At 38.7% G+C, this 17883-nt stretch overlaps 1 protein-coding gene across 3 annotated transcripts in view; it reads left to right on the top strand.

Annotated features, from left to right (window-relative positions):
* Positions 1–17883, top strand: part of LOC109083511 (neuroligin-3-like) — a 159406-nt gene that overhangs the window by 81268 nt on the left and 60255 nt on the right. For all 3 annotated transcript variants that reach the window (XM_042737823.1, XM_042737822.1, XM_042737824.1), the window contains one exon: positions 14288–14473. In XM_042737823.1, the coding sequence (XP_042593757.1) occupies positions 14288–14473 (186 nt within the window). The remainder of the gene's footprint in view (positions 1–14287; positions 14474–17883) is intronic.

Raw genomic sequence — 17883 nt, 5'->3', positions numbered from 1 at the left:
CTTTAATTACTGCCTCAATTCGGCGTGGCATGGAGGTGATCAGTTTGTGGCACTGGCTAGGTTGTGTGTGGGATGGGGTTTCTTTGACAGTGGCCTTCAGCTCATCTGCATTTTTTGGTCTCTTGTTTCTCATTTTCTTCTTGACAATACCCTAAAGATTCTCTCTGGGGTTCAGGTCTAGTGAGTTTGCTGGCCAGTCAAGCACACCAATACCATGGTCATTTAACCAACTTTTGGTGCTTTTGGCAGTGTGGGCAGGTGCCAAATCCTGCTGGAAAATGAAATCAGCATCTTCAAAAAGCTGGTCAGCAGAAGGAAGCATGAAGTGCTCCAAAATTTCTTGGTAAACGGGTTCAGTGACTTTGGTTTTCAAAAAACACAATGGACCAACACCAGCAGATGACATTGCACCCCAAATCATCACAGACTGTGGAAACTTAACACTGGACTTCATCAACTTGGGCTACGAGCTTCTCCACCCTTCCTCCAGACTCTAGGACCTTGGTTTCCAAATGAAATAAAAAACTTGCTCTCATCTGAAAAGAGGACTTTGGACCACTGGGCAACAGTCCAGTACTTCTTCTTCTTAGCCCAGGTAAGACGCCTCTGACGTTGTCTGTGGTTCAGGAGTGGCTTAACAAGAGGAATACGACAACTGTAGCTAAATTCCTTGACACGTCTGTGTGTGGTGGCTCTTGATGTCTTGACCGCAGCCTCAGTCCATTCCTTGTGAAGTTCACTCAAATTCTTGAATCGATTTTGTTGAGATAGTAAATTGGTGGGTTTTTGTTAAATGTGAGCCAAAATCATCACAATTAAAAGAACCAAAGACTTCAGTCTATGTGCACTGAATTCATTTAATACACAAATTTCACAGTTTGAGTTGAATTACTGAAATAAACAAACTTTTCCACAACATTCTACAACTCAGGGTAAATTTGAAGTCTGACAACAAATATAGTATATATTAAAATACATATTTCTGTAAATATAATTGAGCTCCTTTCTGATACACTCCATCATGCATCCTCATCAAGTCTTCAAAATTTAACCATGACTCGATTACTGATAAAGGAAATTGTTTGAGAAACAAGTGCATTTCAGTTCATTTTATTTACATAATGTAAAATCCATTGGAAATGAATGTAATAGAGTCTAAAGCTTCCAATGACAGCAGTGAGGCTAATCTTACAGGACAAAGTTTGTATCATAAATTAATCTAGAGATCCAAAGACTTAAATATATATTTGTTCATATAACAATATTACACAACAGCTAAACTGAAGAGAGAATTCCACTAAATACTTATAAATTGTACTGTTTTCATTTACACTGCTGCTGCTTCACAGAGACAAACAAACGTCTTCTTCTGCTGGGCTTCGTTCCTGTGATCAACAGCGGTTTGGCTGTGTGGTTGCAGAAAGATGCGCAGATGCAGAAACGAGACAGCAAAGCCTGTACTTTGCATTAATGAACGCTGTCACTCCAAATGTGTATTTAAAACTTTGTTTTTTTGCCAAAACAGATCATCTATATCCTTTGTTATAACTGAGATTAAGCGCAGTACAAATGTGTATCAAGAACCGTTGCACCCCTAGTTAGTACAGTACATGCAAAAAATGGTGCAAGGAAGGACAACCGATGAACCAGCGTCAGGGTCATGGGTGCCCAAGGCTCACTGATGCACATGGGGAGTGAAAGCGATCCTGTCTGGTCTGATCACACAGAAGAGCTACTCAGATTGCTGAAAAACTTAATGCAGGCCATGATAGAAAGGTATCAGAGCACACAGTGAATCGCAGTTTGCTGAGTATGAAGCTGTAGCCACAGATCATTCAAAGTGCCACATTTAGCCTGTGAGCATCAGAACTGGACCATGGAGCAATGGAAGAACACTCTTTAAAATAAAGGTGCTTAAAAGTTTCATCAGAGCGAGGCCATAGAAGAATAATTTTTGTTTCCACAAAGAACCATTCAGTCAAAGGTTCTTTAAAGAACCATCTTTTTCTTACCTTTCATAATCTGAAGAACCTTCTTTCGCCACAAAGAACCTTTTGTGAAACAGAAAGGTTCTTCAGATGTTAAAGGTTCTTTATGGAATCATTTAGACAAAAAGGTTCTTCTATGGCATCGTGAAGCACCTTTATTTTTAAGAGTGAAGGTTGCCTGCTCTGGTGATTCACAGTTTATTTTAGATCAGGTGGATGGCTGGATGTGCGTGCATCATTTAGATGACAGCAGGGTGCACTATGAGAAGAAGGCAAGGCAGCGGAGGTGTTGTTATGCTCTAGGCCATGTTCATCTGAGAAAACTTGGGTTCTGCATTCATGTGGATGTTACTTTGACACGTACCGCCTACCTAAAGATTGTTGCCGATTGTACACCTCTTTGTAGCAATGATGTTCCCTGATGGCAGTGGCCACTTTCAGCAGGATAATGCATCTTGCCAAACTGCTAATGTTGTTTAGGAATGGTTTGAGGAACATGACAAAGAGTTCAACGTGTTGCCTTGGCCCCCAATTTCTTTAGATCTCACTCTGACTGAGCATCTAAGAGATGTAGATGAGAAGAGATGCAACTTGCAGCATCTGCTGCTTATGTTTTTGTGCCAGATAATATAGGACACGTCCAGAGGTCTTGTGGAGTCCATGCCTGACACTTCAGTATTAAGGAAACCTACACAATATAAGGCAGGTGGATTTAATGTTGCAGCTGATCAGTGTATAAGGCTTCTTTAAGACCAAATAGTTGTTCAGATGTCCCACCAACATCAGTATGTAATTGCACACCCCAAATAAATGTATGATATAAATAAAACTGTTGGAAACCCTGCCACATTAAAAGCTGTAGTGTTCCTAGGTCACCAACATGTGGTGCAATCATTATGTTCTGGAAAGAAAAACTGTATAATATCGCATACAGGCTATTGTAGATAATAGACTTCAAAGGTTATATGCAGGGGGCAACCAGCGCAAATGCCCAGCTCATTACTGTAACATCACAATACACAGAGTTTCATCCCATATACAGGGCATTAGATGTGTTCCCATTATTTAGCCGGATTAAAAGCTTCAGAGGTTCAAAACCCAAGTTATGTGTTAAGCTGGAGTTCAGAGCCCCAGGGACACTTCTCAAATCCCTTGCCCAGTGCTTGCTTTGCACAAGCAGAGGCTCTTGAAGTCTTAAAGGCAGCAGTTTAGATAGAGAGAGGCCATTCCTCTGAGTAGAGAAGAGAGTTTACACACGAGATAAATCACCTCTAAAGGTATAGAGGTCAGTCCGCTGAGACCTGTGTTTTAAACGGTGCTTGCTGTTTCCTGTTCTGCTGCTATCATTGGCTCAGAGCAGCAATTTACATTAGAGATGCTGGAGCTTATCAACTCATGGTTATTCCCTGAGGTATCAGGTATCAGGTATCATTCATCCTACAAAGGTCCAAATCGAGTTCATCACTGTCCACTCACTTTTTCTGCAGTATGGCTTCTGGAGCTATTTCCCCCATTATTTTTTCTATAGATATTTCAAAAAATTCTCCAATAAAGAGACGTAAGCCCTAAACCCAACCGACCAGCTCTGTGTTGAATCAATAACCAATCTTCTTATGGGGGTCGGGAACTGTATTTTTTGCTATAATGTTTTGCCTTATTAAAAAGAAAATAATAATAAAAAAATAAATACACTACTGGGGATTTCTTTGTTTATTTTTGTATTATTAATTATTGAGCCATTATATTAAATCCATGGTTTTTTTTCTTTTCTTTTTTTTATTATTATTATTTTTATTTTTATTTTTTTGTCTTCCCCAAATGATGGTGAACCAGCTACAATGATTTATTTTCAGAGCTTAGATACTTTGGTGAGAACCATATTTAATAAATTAATCCTTGTTTATGTAAAAAAAAAATGGAACAAAATGGAATTTATTTATGTAGAGTACATTTTTCAGATATACAGTACTGTCTTGTGAGATTTTTTCTTGCTTTTAGAGTCTTGGCATAGCTGCTCAGATTGGCAACCATCACTCAATGATGATAGAGATAAAAAATAAAAAATAAAACACACACAGCCCTTTCTTTTCCATTTCCCACAATAAGAGTAGTTTTGGGTGGTGTATAGTTTTTCATTATTTATCATTTTATTATTTCCTTTACATAACTTTCATTTCTGCTGTAACTAGTAAAGCAGACGAGATGACCAGTTCACATGCCGTTATAACTGAGGTGGCTACAGTGACCCTTTACATTAAAACACATCAAAACAATATTGATTGTTTGAATTTCATGGTAAAAATTACATTTAAAAAGCTGAGGCTTTGTTTTATTTTACTAAAATTAAAAAAGGAAAAAAAGGTGGGGATTATTGAAAGGTAGGGTCACTACATGTAATGTTTAGTTCATTTTCGTTCATGCATCAACAGAAAACAGCATAGATTAAAAGACTGACCTTGGGATTTTACATGTTGTAGTTTATGTCTACAGTCAACACACACCTTCAGAGAAGTGCTAATGAAACAACAGTGTTTTGGTCAATGATTTCGGCTCTTCAAACCATTTTGGCTAAAATTTTGGTTGTTGAAATTTCAGTGCATCACTAGTAAACAAGGCTGCTTTTTACATTGTGATTGATTTGTTTCACCTGACAAACTTTGAGCATATTGTTGGCCAGATATTTCAAGATTGCATTGTCTTAACCTGTTCTGGTCTCTATTTAGGTTGAATTGCCTTGTAGAATCATGGCAAAATAAATAGTTCTCAGAAGCGAGTGTTGAGTAGATAGAAACAGAACTTCATTTTGCAATGACAGCAACAATAGAGGACTACAAATTACTGCGCCATTAATGTGAAGTAACTGTTTCCTGAGCAATGATTGCGTATCAGTGCAGCCTGTTAAGAAAAACTACTGTCACTTCAGCTTGATAAAGGTGAGTTTGGTCCACAGCCGGAGAAGAGGAATGGTGCGTGTTTGTAATGCGTATGTGTGTGTGTGTGTGTGTGTGTGTGTGTGTGTGTGTTTCTAACCTGTGTGAGAGGATGGAGCAGGTAGTAGTGCTTGGGAACTAATTGAAATGAGAGGCGATGTGCAAGTCTCCTCCAACATCGCCAAGCCATTCGTCAGGGTGACATCACCGTACTCACACCACATCCATCTTCTAGAGCAGGCCCAGGTTGCACCGCTCGCCGTGATTAATATCCATACCTCCCAACCGCACACCCTCACTCCCAGCGCATTCAAACACGAGCACACTGGGAGGCAGTGGACAGCTTCCCCTGTAATCTTCTGTAGAGCTGGACAGCTGTGGTGTGGGCTGCTTTTCCATGCCTGCGCAACTGATGGAGGAAAGGGACTTGGCAAGGAAGAGTGGCGGTGTAAGTGCTCCTTTATTGCCCATCCAGTAGGAGAATACTCTGGCTCTGCTGGTAGCTGAACGCTCGACAGCCCCCTAATGAGTTGGATGATGTTTCCACCTTCGACTCCAGACAAAGTGTTAGCAAGACACGGGACAAGCAAAACCACAAGCCATGCCCACAGCAACAACCTGGCAGGAGTTTCATCCAAATCTGCGCTGATAATTAAAGGAAGAGTTTATCTAATGTTAGAAATGGTCACCAACTACTCACCCTCCAAACTTCCATGACCTTTTTTTTCTGTACAAAACAGACCAGAAGCTATCAAACTCCAAAAATGATGTGCTTTTGACATGAGCTGAATGATACAAACAATGAAATATTATCTGAAAGTGGGCAAGTTAAAATAAAATATTTTTAAGAAGCTAAATTTTGAAAAAAGGGTAAGTCGAGATCAGATTCAGAATGATGATCGAAACGTATATGTAGAAGATCGCATCCATCAACACCCCCAACGCTTCCCAGTCCTAAACCACTTCATGAGTCAATATTTCATGCGGAAACATTAGCAGTTTTGATTTGTGTGCTGTTTGTTTGATGACTGTGTAATTTTACGTATGTATCTGCTCACATATGTGATTGCTTGTTTCTTTTTTCTTCTTCCCCATGTTTTGATCCAGGGATTCTTTCAGAAGATGTATAATAGCACCTCCTAACGTATGACAGTAAAAAAAAAAAAAAAATGGCATACCGGAAAATTCCATCAGGGAAAGAGTTAAGTTTAACAGAGTGCAGCAGTCAGGTTCAGAAAGTTACATCTCTCCATAGGGTATTTTTTAATGATAACTTATAAACCTTTAATGACAGCCTTGTTTTTTGTTGTTTGGATGATACATGCTTTTTGAAGCCATCTGTTCTCATTATTCAAACTTATTTCTAACAGCAGAATTTTTGTAGAAAAACTACATTGCCTATGCTACTGTACAGAAAGTTCCACCAGAGAGTCATAGCGCGGAAATCTCTCAAAAGGAGCTTACAGGAAACATCCGCCTCATATGGCGTAAACACATCAGTCTTCCTATATCCTACCTATGCATACTATGTGCATATATTGCAATAGTGTGTAGTCTATAATGGGTCAATAGTGTAGTAGTATGACAAAAGTCATACAAGTTTGGAATAACATCGTGGTGAGGAAACGCTCTCGTTGTTTTAATCTGAAGAAAAAAGATGGTCTTATCAAAGCAGGCTGTCAGACCGAAAGGAGCGGCGCGACGGCGTTTGGAGTTTTGCGTTGCTTTTCTTCAAACTTCTGAGCTAAAGACCCCCCCCACCCCCCAAAGCCTCTCATTATCAGGAGATGAAATTGCAGCTCCCACCTGCGATCGGGGGCGAGCAGCACTTTGAAGATGCTCTGAAATGTGACCGTGTATGCCAGTTCCCTTAGACTGATTTGCTTTGATAACCCCCCCGTCTGATGTACGCAAGAGTTTCGTACTCTTGTAGCTCTGAGGCTGCAGCTTACACTTAGCGTAAAAGCCTTTTGCTGTCTTTGAGATGCAGAGCGAGTCGCCCCCACCCTGACACACACACTTCCATTCAGTGCCATTCAATGCTGGGATGTGATTGATTGGGAAGTGCTCCATGAGAGCAGGGCTGTTCAATGCGCACCACTCTTTTGTCATTCACAGGGTTTGCCTGCCCGGAGAGAGAGCATGTCATGTAATCAGATTAAGAGAAGTGCTGTCACAGGACAGGATGGCTAACAGCTGGCCCATAAGCACCCTGATTTACTTTACGCTGCTTACTGTATGCTCCTAAAGGCATTGGACTTCAGTGGAAGCAATCTGTTTTATCAGTCCCAAATTTCCCAGGTCGTTTATCCTCGCCTATCAACAATATGGGTTTTGGTTTGTAGCGTTCCACCACGGCACATAAATATGACAGGTTTTTGTGTCTTTGAGGTGAATGTGCTTAATACCTTCGAAATTGCATGTCCATTGCAATCTCATCAACTGCTCATTTCGACTGAACTGAAAATCAAAATTCTAAGAATGTATTGCCTGCGCAGTTACACACACACAAACACACACACATTGCTTGTTTCATCTAATAGTAAAGAGTTTGGACTGAGATTCTTCACGTCTAGAGCTCTTACTGTTATTAAGAGCTCAAAGATGGAAAGGCGGTCTTGTCAGAGCTCATCTAAATCTAGGTATGACATTCCTCTAATGCTGTCCTATCATATATCTGCAGTCATTAATTCCACGCCAGTCACTCAATCACAAACCTCTCGGTGATGAATGATGGGATTATATGATTTATAGGTCAATGATGTGGTGTTCTTTTTATTTTTCTAGATATATAAAAATGTATCACAATGCAGTACATAGAGGCAGTGACTGGAATATGACTCTTCTGTGATGAATATGGTAATAAGTCCAAAATGGCAAATGGATATATATGACTCATATATTAATGTTCAACTTCTCCACATATATCAATGCTGCCGCCATCTTGAATCGGTCAACGAGAGCTGGTTAAATGGATGTTGAAGTTAATTGTAACTCCTCAGATAGTGTTTGACTGGCAATCAGACTGGCAGGACTAATGTAAATTATGAACACTGCACTCTAATTATTGTCTAGTCTATAGTGGATAGTCCACTGCCATTATGAGCTAAGTTAATTTATTATGTCTGTTGAAACGAGCTTATTTTGTTTTTAATATATACAGAAATCGCTATGCAATTGATTGCTGCCATATACATTTTTTTTTATAAATATCTGGAATTAATTGATATATCATGGATATTTTTGGATAGCTAGACTCATTTATGTTTTCTATCTAGTTTGGGTTTCTGATCTCTAGATTTCAGTCGTGTTTTATTTACCAACTGCATTCTGCAGAAGTCAATACAAGAAGCCATTTTATGTCATGAGGAGGAAAAAATATCAAGAAAATCAAAAAATAGGTGACGGATAACGACATTTTTGTGACATGGCATTTAAGTCCTGACCAATTTTAATTAACTACATGTACTTACTATATGAGTAGGGTTAGAATTAAGGCTTAGGTTTACTTGCATGTAATTTTGCATAATTTATTGTTATTATAATAGTAAGTGTATGTAACATCTAACGTCTAAAGTGTTGCCCTCTATTTAAATTATTTATGTAAAAAAAAAAATGCACATTTGAAAGAACTGTATATTCAAGGTATGAGGAAAATTCATATTTAATTAGTTTTTACAAGTCTTTACATTATCTTTAAAAGTCATCAAATTGCAAATTAAAAACGTGTAAAAACCAACATAAATAACCCATCCATTCAAAACAGGAAGACACAATAGACTGAATGATAATGAATTAATGAAATTCTAACAAAGTGGACTTCGGAATTGCGAATATGTAAACCATCTCAGTAATTCAGAGAAAAACAAGCCTCACCCCATATTTTCTCAGATGCCATTCATTGCATGCTGGAAAGCACATCTATTTCACATAGAAACCTCTAGTTGTGGCCTCTTCTTTTCCACCCCTCCGTCAGAAAGTGAGCAGAAATGAGATGTGAATGGGCCCCAGTGTTCAGAGAGCCTTAAAAACAGCTCTCTTGTTCTAGCCTCCCCCCAACTTCCCAGACTCATCACTGAAGCGCCAGCGAGTGTCTTTGAAGAGAGGACTGTACAGTGATACAAATGGCAATCCCGCTCCCCGCCCCTGCCAAGCCCTTTTTCTTTTCAAATCCCATATTTTCCGGAATTCAGTGGCCTGACAGGGACCAGCGTGAGGGGGAGGTTGAGGTCTGGGAAGAAGGAATTGCTTCCCTGCAGTGAGGGGTGGGGGAATCCAGAACCCTTAAAGGAAACGGGAACACATTGCCTCTTATGTTTTTTTGAGGGTGGCATTCCCTTCCCCTCATCATCCTCACCCCAGTGTCCCTCTATTCAGCCCTGGGGAGAGAATGGAGGGGGTTATGAGGCTGTCAAGGCTGTGATTGTGTAGCTTAGGTTGGGCAGGCGGGGATGGGAGACTGGCAGAGAGTTCAGACACACAGACAGCCTTGTTAGCTGGCATCCACACTGAAGGAAAGAGAGGAAGACAGACTGGCTGATGTCAAATGCTTCTACTCCATTGCATCATCCTCTTCCTCCCTTCCATATTGCCTTCCTCTATTACTAACAAAGCCTCTCTCTTAAGCTCAGTAACGAGTATCATGTATTTTCGCTTCAGCTTCAGAGACATTAGAGGGAGAGCTCACCAAAAAATTTAAACATTGTCATCATTTACTCACTTTCATTGATCTTCGATACAAAAATCAAGACCTTTTTAATATTCTCTCACAAAATGTTCCATACTTTGAAAGTATATGTAATCAACATGTCAAGTTTCAACAAGTGAAATGTTGTAAAAAGAGATCCATATCAATTGAGCCGTTTAATCCATGGCTTCTGAGGAGACGCTGTTGCTTTATGATGAGGAGATTTAAGTTAGGCTTTTATTCATATATAAACATAATTCTTAAACTGTGACATACCACGTCAAACAGTACCCGGTTTCCCCATGGCAAACATTTTGAGTGTCAATTTGCAGTAAAATGTTATTATTTATAAATGTAGTGATGTATTGCGAAAAACTTGGTATGTGTCATCGCCCTCAGGCCCTGAGGGAGCCTGGGAAGTTTTGGGGTCTGCACCATCTAATGGCCATAAAACTAGAATTATTAATTAATATAGAATTTATGTTCTTATGGGTAATCTCCTTATATTCCCCTGAACATGCGGATAACAATACCAAATATGGCATTGTTTGCCCTACAACTTGTCCACCATATTGTTTGATCACAAACTACTATAGCAAAATGCTTTTAGGTTTTTTTTTTGTTTGTTTGTTTGTTTTTTTGCCAAATCGGAATAACACCACATAATTAATAATCTGGGTGATCAACTTCTTTGATATTATTAGGAAATGGTCAAGATTTTGATTCTTCATGCCAAAGTAACACAGGTAAATGTTTATTTGGAGATAAATGGATATAACTATTAAATTGAATGAGATCTTTCCACCAAATTTGACAGAATTGTGTAAGGCCTCAGTCTGATACAGACCTCCAGAGATAGCATGTGGGGGTTGGGGGGGATTATTTTGTTGCCACGAATTAGCAATTTGTTCCCACGATTTACTAATACGTCAACACGATTTGGTGCTAAAGAACATCAAATCATCAAGTTGGTTCTAACTGCACAACCATTGGTCCGATTGACTTTAAAATTAACATACATTGTCTTTGTCTGTGATGACAGTTGTGTTTCTTGAAGAAATATGGCCCCTATTCTGAAGTCGAGGATCTAAGGCTACATCTCTGCAATGCTTTGGCATATTGAGATTATTTACGGTCATTATTTTTGCAGATAGTGGGCTAGGCCCAGATAGATGCCACTTGCTGCTATATGTATTATTATATTTATTTAGTTTTATAGCAAACAAGACAAACATACAATTTCAGTGTCTATAGTGCCATTCTAATATGCAGTAGATGATTCTAAAAATGATAAGCATGTGATGTTTTGGGCTCTTGAGAACGCATATAATGAAGACCTGAATGGAATATTTTGATATTCCGAGCATGAGGCTTTCTGATGAGCTGTCCAGGTGACAGGGTAGATGAACGGAGGGCGAAGCATAGGATGGACAGCAGCGTGCAATCAGCCTGACGGCTTTAGTGATGAAAGAAGGTGAGGAAATCTCAGTGGGTTTGCTGTATATTTAATGTGCTCATATTCCAGTGTCAGCTCCTGCCCAACTCCCACCAGCTCAATGTCATGTCATTGTTGCCGCATCGATCGATATCTGTGTGCGTGATTGAGCCAAAAAGGGTTTTACAATGGTGGAATGTGAACGTGCAAGATTGGCCTGAGACAGAGCTCTCACCCTCTTTCAGTCTGCTTGGTGAACAAGAGCTATTGTTAAAAGCACTATGTAGATAAAGCCGAAAACTCTTATAGGAGAGTCTGTGTTTCCTCACCTTTAGTGATGTTAAGTACTACTGATATTGGAAGTCACCTTATGAGCTTTTTTCTGCATAAAATTGCCTGTGGAAAGCATATTCCATTCCCCAAAGGGATAATAATATTGTTATGTATTGCATTATCGTCAAATTAACAAATACCATAATCTCTAGAGGCCTTATATGATGCTGAAAATGTACAGATAGCAGATTAGATTGCTGTGTGTACAATTCTGTGAAAGTCCTACACAACATAAACATAGTGAAGTGATGTAACAGGCAATAACAGATTGAAGCAAGAGCAAATATAATGGCTCGTCCAACCTCAGTATGACCTCAGTGTTTTGTAAATTGTACAACAGCCCTGTATAATAGCCATGGTGCATAAAAAACAGCTTTATATAATCTTAATTGCTTTCCAAAGGAAACATTTGCTACCACATTTCCAATTAAAATACATTCACAAACCATGGAGAATATATTTTTAAATGTAACCTGTGGGTTTGTTTGCTTCGTCTTCTGTAATAGTTCTGGATCTTATTTCCAATTTATCACGAACACCCCCAATTTAAATAGAATCATTTTCAGTCCAAGTCATTCCTACTTGTTTTTAAGACCATTTGTTGTGTTTTTATGTCAAATGTATAACAAATTAATAATAATAACAATAAAACAAATGTAAAATGATCATAAAATAATTAAATAAAATTAATTAAAACCCATATTCATAATTATGTTATAAAGTATGCCAAAGACATGTCATTGTAATGGGATGTTAAAAAAAAAAAAAAAAACAGAATACAAGAGGTTTTACATGTGTGTTATTACTACATTATTATAATTTTATACATAAAATTGCTGCTTTTTTACACCTCTAGTTGTGTGCTTGGGTGAGGTCTCACATCTCACTCGCAGCGAATAATCGCATGTTTGGTTGTGCTCATTAATAAGCATTTGAGAAGCAAAATGCAGCGGTGTGTTTTGCATGAATATAAGTGAATTAACCTGCATTTGATTCGGCGTGCGGCTCTATGTCAATATAAAGTGACATAATGAAGTGCAGAATGTCTGCCAATGCCCTTGAGATGTTGAGGAAAGCTGCTCTCTTTAAACCTATTTCCTTTACCAATGCATGCTCCTCTGTACATGAAGCAGCCTTTCAAAAAAACATACTTTATTTGATATGCTAATATATTACATGCTGTTTAATTGATTTGTTCCTGATGAAAGCACAATAAAAATGGATTTGAGGAACAAGATGGTAAACCTTCCTCCACTATCCATGCAGAACCGTCCATCCAGGAACAGCACTGCCTTTACATTACAGTCGTTTGCTGATATGCAGTAAAGAGGAGTTTAATCGCTGTACATTCAGTGTGCTAACATGCTAATGTTAAGCTGTGTCCAAGAATAAGGCAGCTGCCTTGCTTGCATTTTTGCATTAAGATACCTCCCAAGGAAATTCAATCCAAGGAATTCAATGAATTCAATTCCATTTCTTGGAGGAAATGGAATCATGCATTATGAATTCATTAATTTTTTTCAACTGCTTCATAAGATAGCACTTTTATTCTTTTCACTAAATCAAGTATACAACCAGATGAAGGCAACTCAGCAGACCGGAGGTTCAAATATTGGATTCGGACACTCTTCCTACTTTCTAGCTTTCAGCCACTGCTAGCAAATTGAGATTACATGCAATTGGTCTGTCAGTTTGTTTGATAATACCCATCACTCATCGGTTCCTTAACTGTAGAGAGAAATTCTCTTGGATTGTAATGCTCTTCTGCTTTATTTGATCACCATGTTGACCATTTGCCACAATCAATATAGCACATTCTATAAAATATGGCTTAATTTACACATGGTAAATTTTGCATATTTTGGGCCTGCTCAAACTGAATTGCAGGTGGTTAGTGAATAAGATGCAGGGGTTTGCACCGAAATGCTGCATGCTAAAGTCGCACAGCTGTTTAGTGAATCCCCTCTTATCTCTCTCGCCCACTCTCCCCTTCTCTATTTCAGTCCCTCGTTTTCTCTCTCACAAACCCACGAACACACAGTGCCAGACATGTTAACACCAGCCCTGCAATTTGAGGCCTCCCCTCTAGAGATGTCAGGTTGTCAAAGCTAACCATCCAGTGTCTGAGTGAAGACAGGAAGCGATCCAGATAAAACATTTAACCTCTATGTATCAGAAAATTCATTTCCCTGTTAGCAGTGCTAATAATAGCTCTTCTGGGAGGCAACATGTAGATGAACATCGTTTCAGTCTTGTTTCTCTATTCCCTGCAAGGAAATCTGGCTAGAAATTCTGATTTAGCACAATAATATGGTTGAGCACAAATACATTGTTCTACATTTGCTTTTATTATTTTGTAATGGTGCATGGTTTTCTTGAGATGTCATTCTAGAGCAGAACGGTATCATTTCTACTATTTTCCTTTTTTATTATGATTTCTTTATGATTACATTATCATTTGTTCAACTTACAGTGCAATTCAATGGAATGCAATGTAATGCAAAAAAAAAAAAAAGTGAGTGGTTGTGTTTGCAAGGCATTCAGGTTTCCAAGGAATATGGAGAAATTAAGTGCATTGCTGTGCAGTTTCTGACCTTTTAAAGCCAAAAGAGATGATATGATATTCTGGTTTCAAGATATGCCTTGAGTTTCTCAATCAAATTGAGTCTATGGAACTTTTTTTCATTCAGTTTACCAGGCAAAATGTCGGATTGCTTGAAAAATAAGCAGCACACCTCTCCTCCACGAGCTGAGGTATCATCCATTGTCCACTGCACTGTCCAAAGTCCATTGCAAAAACAATGTGAGACCAATTCTGAAGTTGAAATCTATGAGTTTGTTTGATGAGAGCCTTTAGAAGGATCATCAGGTGCTACAGGTTCTCTTAACACTATGTGCCCTTGATCTGTTACAGGGTTCCTCAGCACAGGAGACCAGGCTGCTAAAGGGAATTATGGCGTTTTGGATCAGATCCAGGCTCTGCGCTGGATAAGTGAGAACATTGGCTATTTCGGCGGTGATTCCAACCGCATCACTGTTTTTGGATCAGGAATCGGTGCCTCTTGTGTGAGCCTTCTGACCCTGTCCCACCATTCTGAAGGTGAGAACATTTCATTCCACAGAAGAAAAAGAAATGCCTTTGTCAAATTAAAATCCCCTTAATACTCAACTTTGCATAATTATCTTTTCGTCACAATGCAAAGGACTGAAAAAAAGTAATATCGTGTGTTAAATGCTTAAGCTCTTTCCATAGACAACTCAATTAACTGTTGAGTCATCACTTCGTTTGTAAAAAAGAATGAAAAATCCATTAACAGTAGTAAATTATTAATAAATTTTTTATATAAAATATAGTTATTTACATAGATCAGTATAAATGATTAGTTTAAAAAGCATTTACAGTAGTCATTCATAGATGAACTATCGCAATATAATTAACAACCACAAAAAAATATAAAGATTTGCAGATGTGTTGCTTTTCTGTTGACAACCTGTTTGAGATTTTGCATAAACCACCAAAGTGCTTTTAATTGATGTCAGCGATGCTGGATGGTCAGCCAGCAATCAATTGCAAACAAAGTGTGTAAATTAACATTCATAGATAGTTATGTATTTATGCAGCCATATAGAAGCAGCGGTTTTTCACAGGACTTACCAAGGTTTCATTTTTTATCTTTTATCATATCATTGTGGCGGACGCTATATGAAAATCGAAAACAGATTCCCAAGAGGCATTTCTGAGATGTGAGACATAATTATAGAAACATCAATTGGTTTTGGGGGTTTTCATGATATCCAAATTAACTGTTGAACTTAAAACAAATTTTTCCAATCATAAGACAAATGTTAACTGTAACTTTCAACTCCTTTGCAATAAATATGTATATACTATGCAAACAGTACATTATAAAGATAAACATTCTGTTTGTAGTGTTGTAAGACTTTAGAATGGAGCCATGACATTGTACATGTTGAGATACAAGCAACTGATATTATCTGTTGGAGACTATTGTAAAGGAAGCCACTGTAATTCTTTCACTCTTTTTTTCTATATAGATTGAAAGTTGTGTCTGGCTTTCTCTATTAAGCAATCATTGAAGTTTCAGATAAGGTCTTAGGTTGTTTCTACACTTCACTTCCTACCATGAATAATTTTACGTATACGTTTGCAGTCTTCAGATTGCATATTGCATCAGTGCATCATTAATTGCTTTGATTTACTTTGGTTTTGGATAGGTTTTTTTTTTGTTGTTTTTGTTTTTTTTGTACCGTAAATGCATTTTCAATTCACATATTCAATATTGCCAGGCTTCATGTAGCATGTTATTATACAGTCAAATCAACCACCTCATTCCTTTCTCAGTAAATTGGAAATTACCAATGCTGATGTTTCCCTTGAATAGAAGTATATTCCCTACTTGGTTTGATGAGATAAAAAAAACAGCACTGGGAGGAGCTTGGTTTTACTGACAGCCTCTATAAACTACCAGGATCCTTGAAAATTGAAACCGCAATCCTGCTATTGCAAAACCAATATCAATCAGCTAGTTCTGCAATACTTCTCAAAGCTGTGATTTTAGCCATCACGGCAAGGGAAAGGAAAAGGATTACCAAATGGTGATGGTGAGGCTTAGAGGAATGCAGTAGTAAAGAATCCATTTAATATTTTTTTAAAAAGGTAGCTGTCATCACAACTTGAAGATTGAGACAAGTTGCCTTGGTCATAGCTATATAGTGCTTATTAGCACAACAAAGTACTACAGTTTAGACTAAGGCATGGGAGACAAGTGAAGAAGCATGTTCAACAAAGTGCTTGTGTGCCATTCATGAGAAAGATATCCAGGTGGTTAAAATTCAATGATGTACACTCTGGAGATGATGTTGGAAGGTTTTTTACTTATTTTCAGTTGATAACCTTTCAGTCCGTAACAGAATGTTCTTTTTAACTTATTTGTGGTTGATAACCTGATGGTGTTTTAATTTACAAATTATTGTATCTAATTTTATGGAACATCTTAGCAATGCTCTCAGTTCATCCAAAGGAAAAATACAATATCTTCTCAAGGTGTGTGTGGTCTCTGAATGTTGATTGTTCTGCTAATTGGCAAAAGATTAAATTGCCCTGTGAGTAAAACAAAGAACATCTTCTGTTGAAATGGATTTCAGCTACTGGACAGGGCAAATCGGAAATCCCACTGCAGGTGAATCCCACCCACAGTGCAGGAGCCATTCACATTTCCCCTGACCCTGATCCCCGGGAAAACACAATTACCTGAATCCCATCATCTGAAATACCAAAGGCCCGGATCGACAAACACTTCAGCTCCATCCTCGCAGTTCAGTGCAGTGTGTGAGATTGAGTGTGTTGCTTGCTTGGCAAGTGTGTGTATTTGTGGTGGTGTTAATGAGGCCACTGTGACCTGTCTCCTCCTTGCAGTCTGGCTCATCATCTTATGGGGACTGCTGCTCCCACATGGAGCTCGCCCTGTCTGGGCGTGTGGCAGGCTAGGAAAGAGGGCTTCATCTATCAGCCCACTCCACCGTAGGAGTTAGCCTGCCCGCCAGGCCCTCGCTGTGGGATGAATTGCAGATGCATCCCACTGTCCTCCTCCATCATCAAGTTTAGGGCAATCATCTGCCTTGCTTCTTTGATGGAAATGGGGACCTTACATAAAGGGAGAGAACATAGGTGGTTTGGTGTCATTTATGTATATATAGCTTGTGTGACGGCTTTAAATGTGATCAAATGATCTTCCATCCATCTGTAAGCACAACGGAACAACATTAAACTGTCATTGCCCTATGATCTTCTGGTAGGTTTAGGGCAGGGTGACCGGTCTTGCTCCTGGAAGGTCACCATCCTGCAGAGTTTAGCTCTAAATATATAGTTTAGTCATGAAACTCTAGATGGCACAGGCTGATGTTGACGTAACTGATGATATTCAGAGAGTTAAACGACTTGGCACAAGCTGATTGGTTAATGCTGCATATGCAGCCAATGACCTTACTGCCTTACATTTATATGGCTGGCTAGCATTTACTAGAGATTCCTGAATTTCTCTGAAACCCTCCACCTTCCCCAGTTCCACCTGTATAGATCTGTTACAGATTATTTTATATGCTATTTGTGCAGCAGCAGTATGTCTTAAATACTAACTGGACCATATCGCCATATGCACTGGCAGTAGCAAGTTCCTGTACTTGCTCGCAGCAGCAGCAATAATCTGCAACTACAATAATAACCAACAGCAGCAGCAGCGTAGCAGATCTATTCCGCCAAAACCAAATACATTAATATTGTCATATCCATCACCATGCTAAAATCTTCTGAGAGTTGTCATGATTAAACTCTAATTAAATACACTTGAATCAGCTAATTATGGTCTTCAGGATTACTCAAAACCTCTTACGCAGATGTGATGGAGCAGGTGAAAGCTAAAATTTGTAAAAGGTGACCCTTCAGAAGCAAGTTTGGACAGCCCTGGTTTAGTGTTTTTGCTAGAGCCAACC

The sequence above is a fragment of the Cyprinus carpio genome, chromosome B14 (genome assembly GCF_018340385.1).
Source record: "Cyprinus carpio isolate SPL01 chromosome B14, ASM1834038v1, whole genome shotgun sequence".
In the NCBI taxonomy this organism is placed as follows: Eukaryota; Metazoa; Chordata; class Actinopteri; order Cypriniformes; family Cyprinidae; genus Cyprinus; species Cyprinus carpio.
The sequence above is the reverse complement of the archived record's forward strand: the minus strand, read 5'-3'. Positions and strand labels throughout refer to the sequence as shown.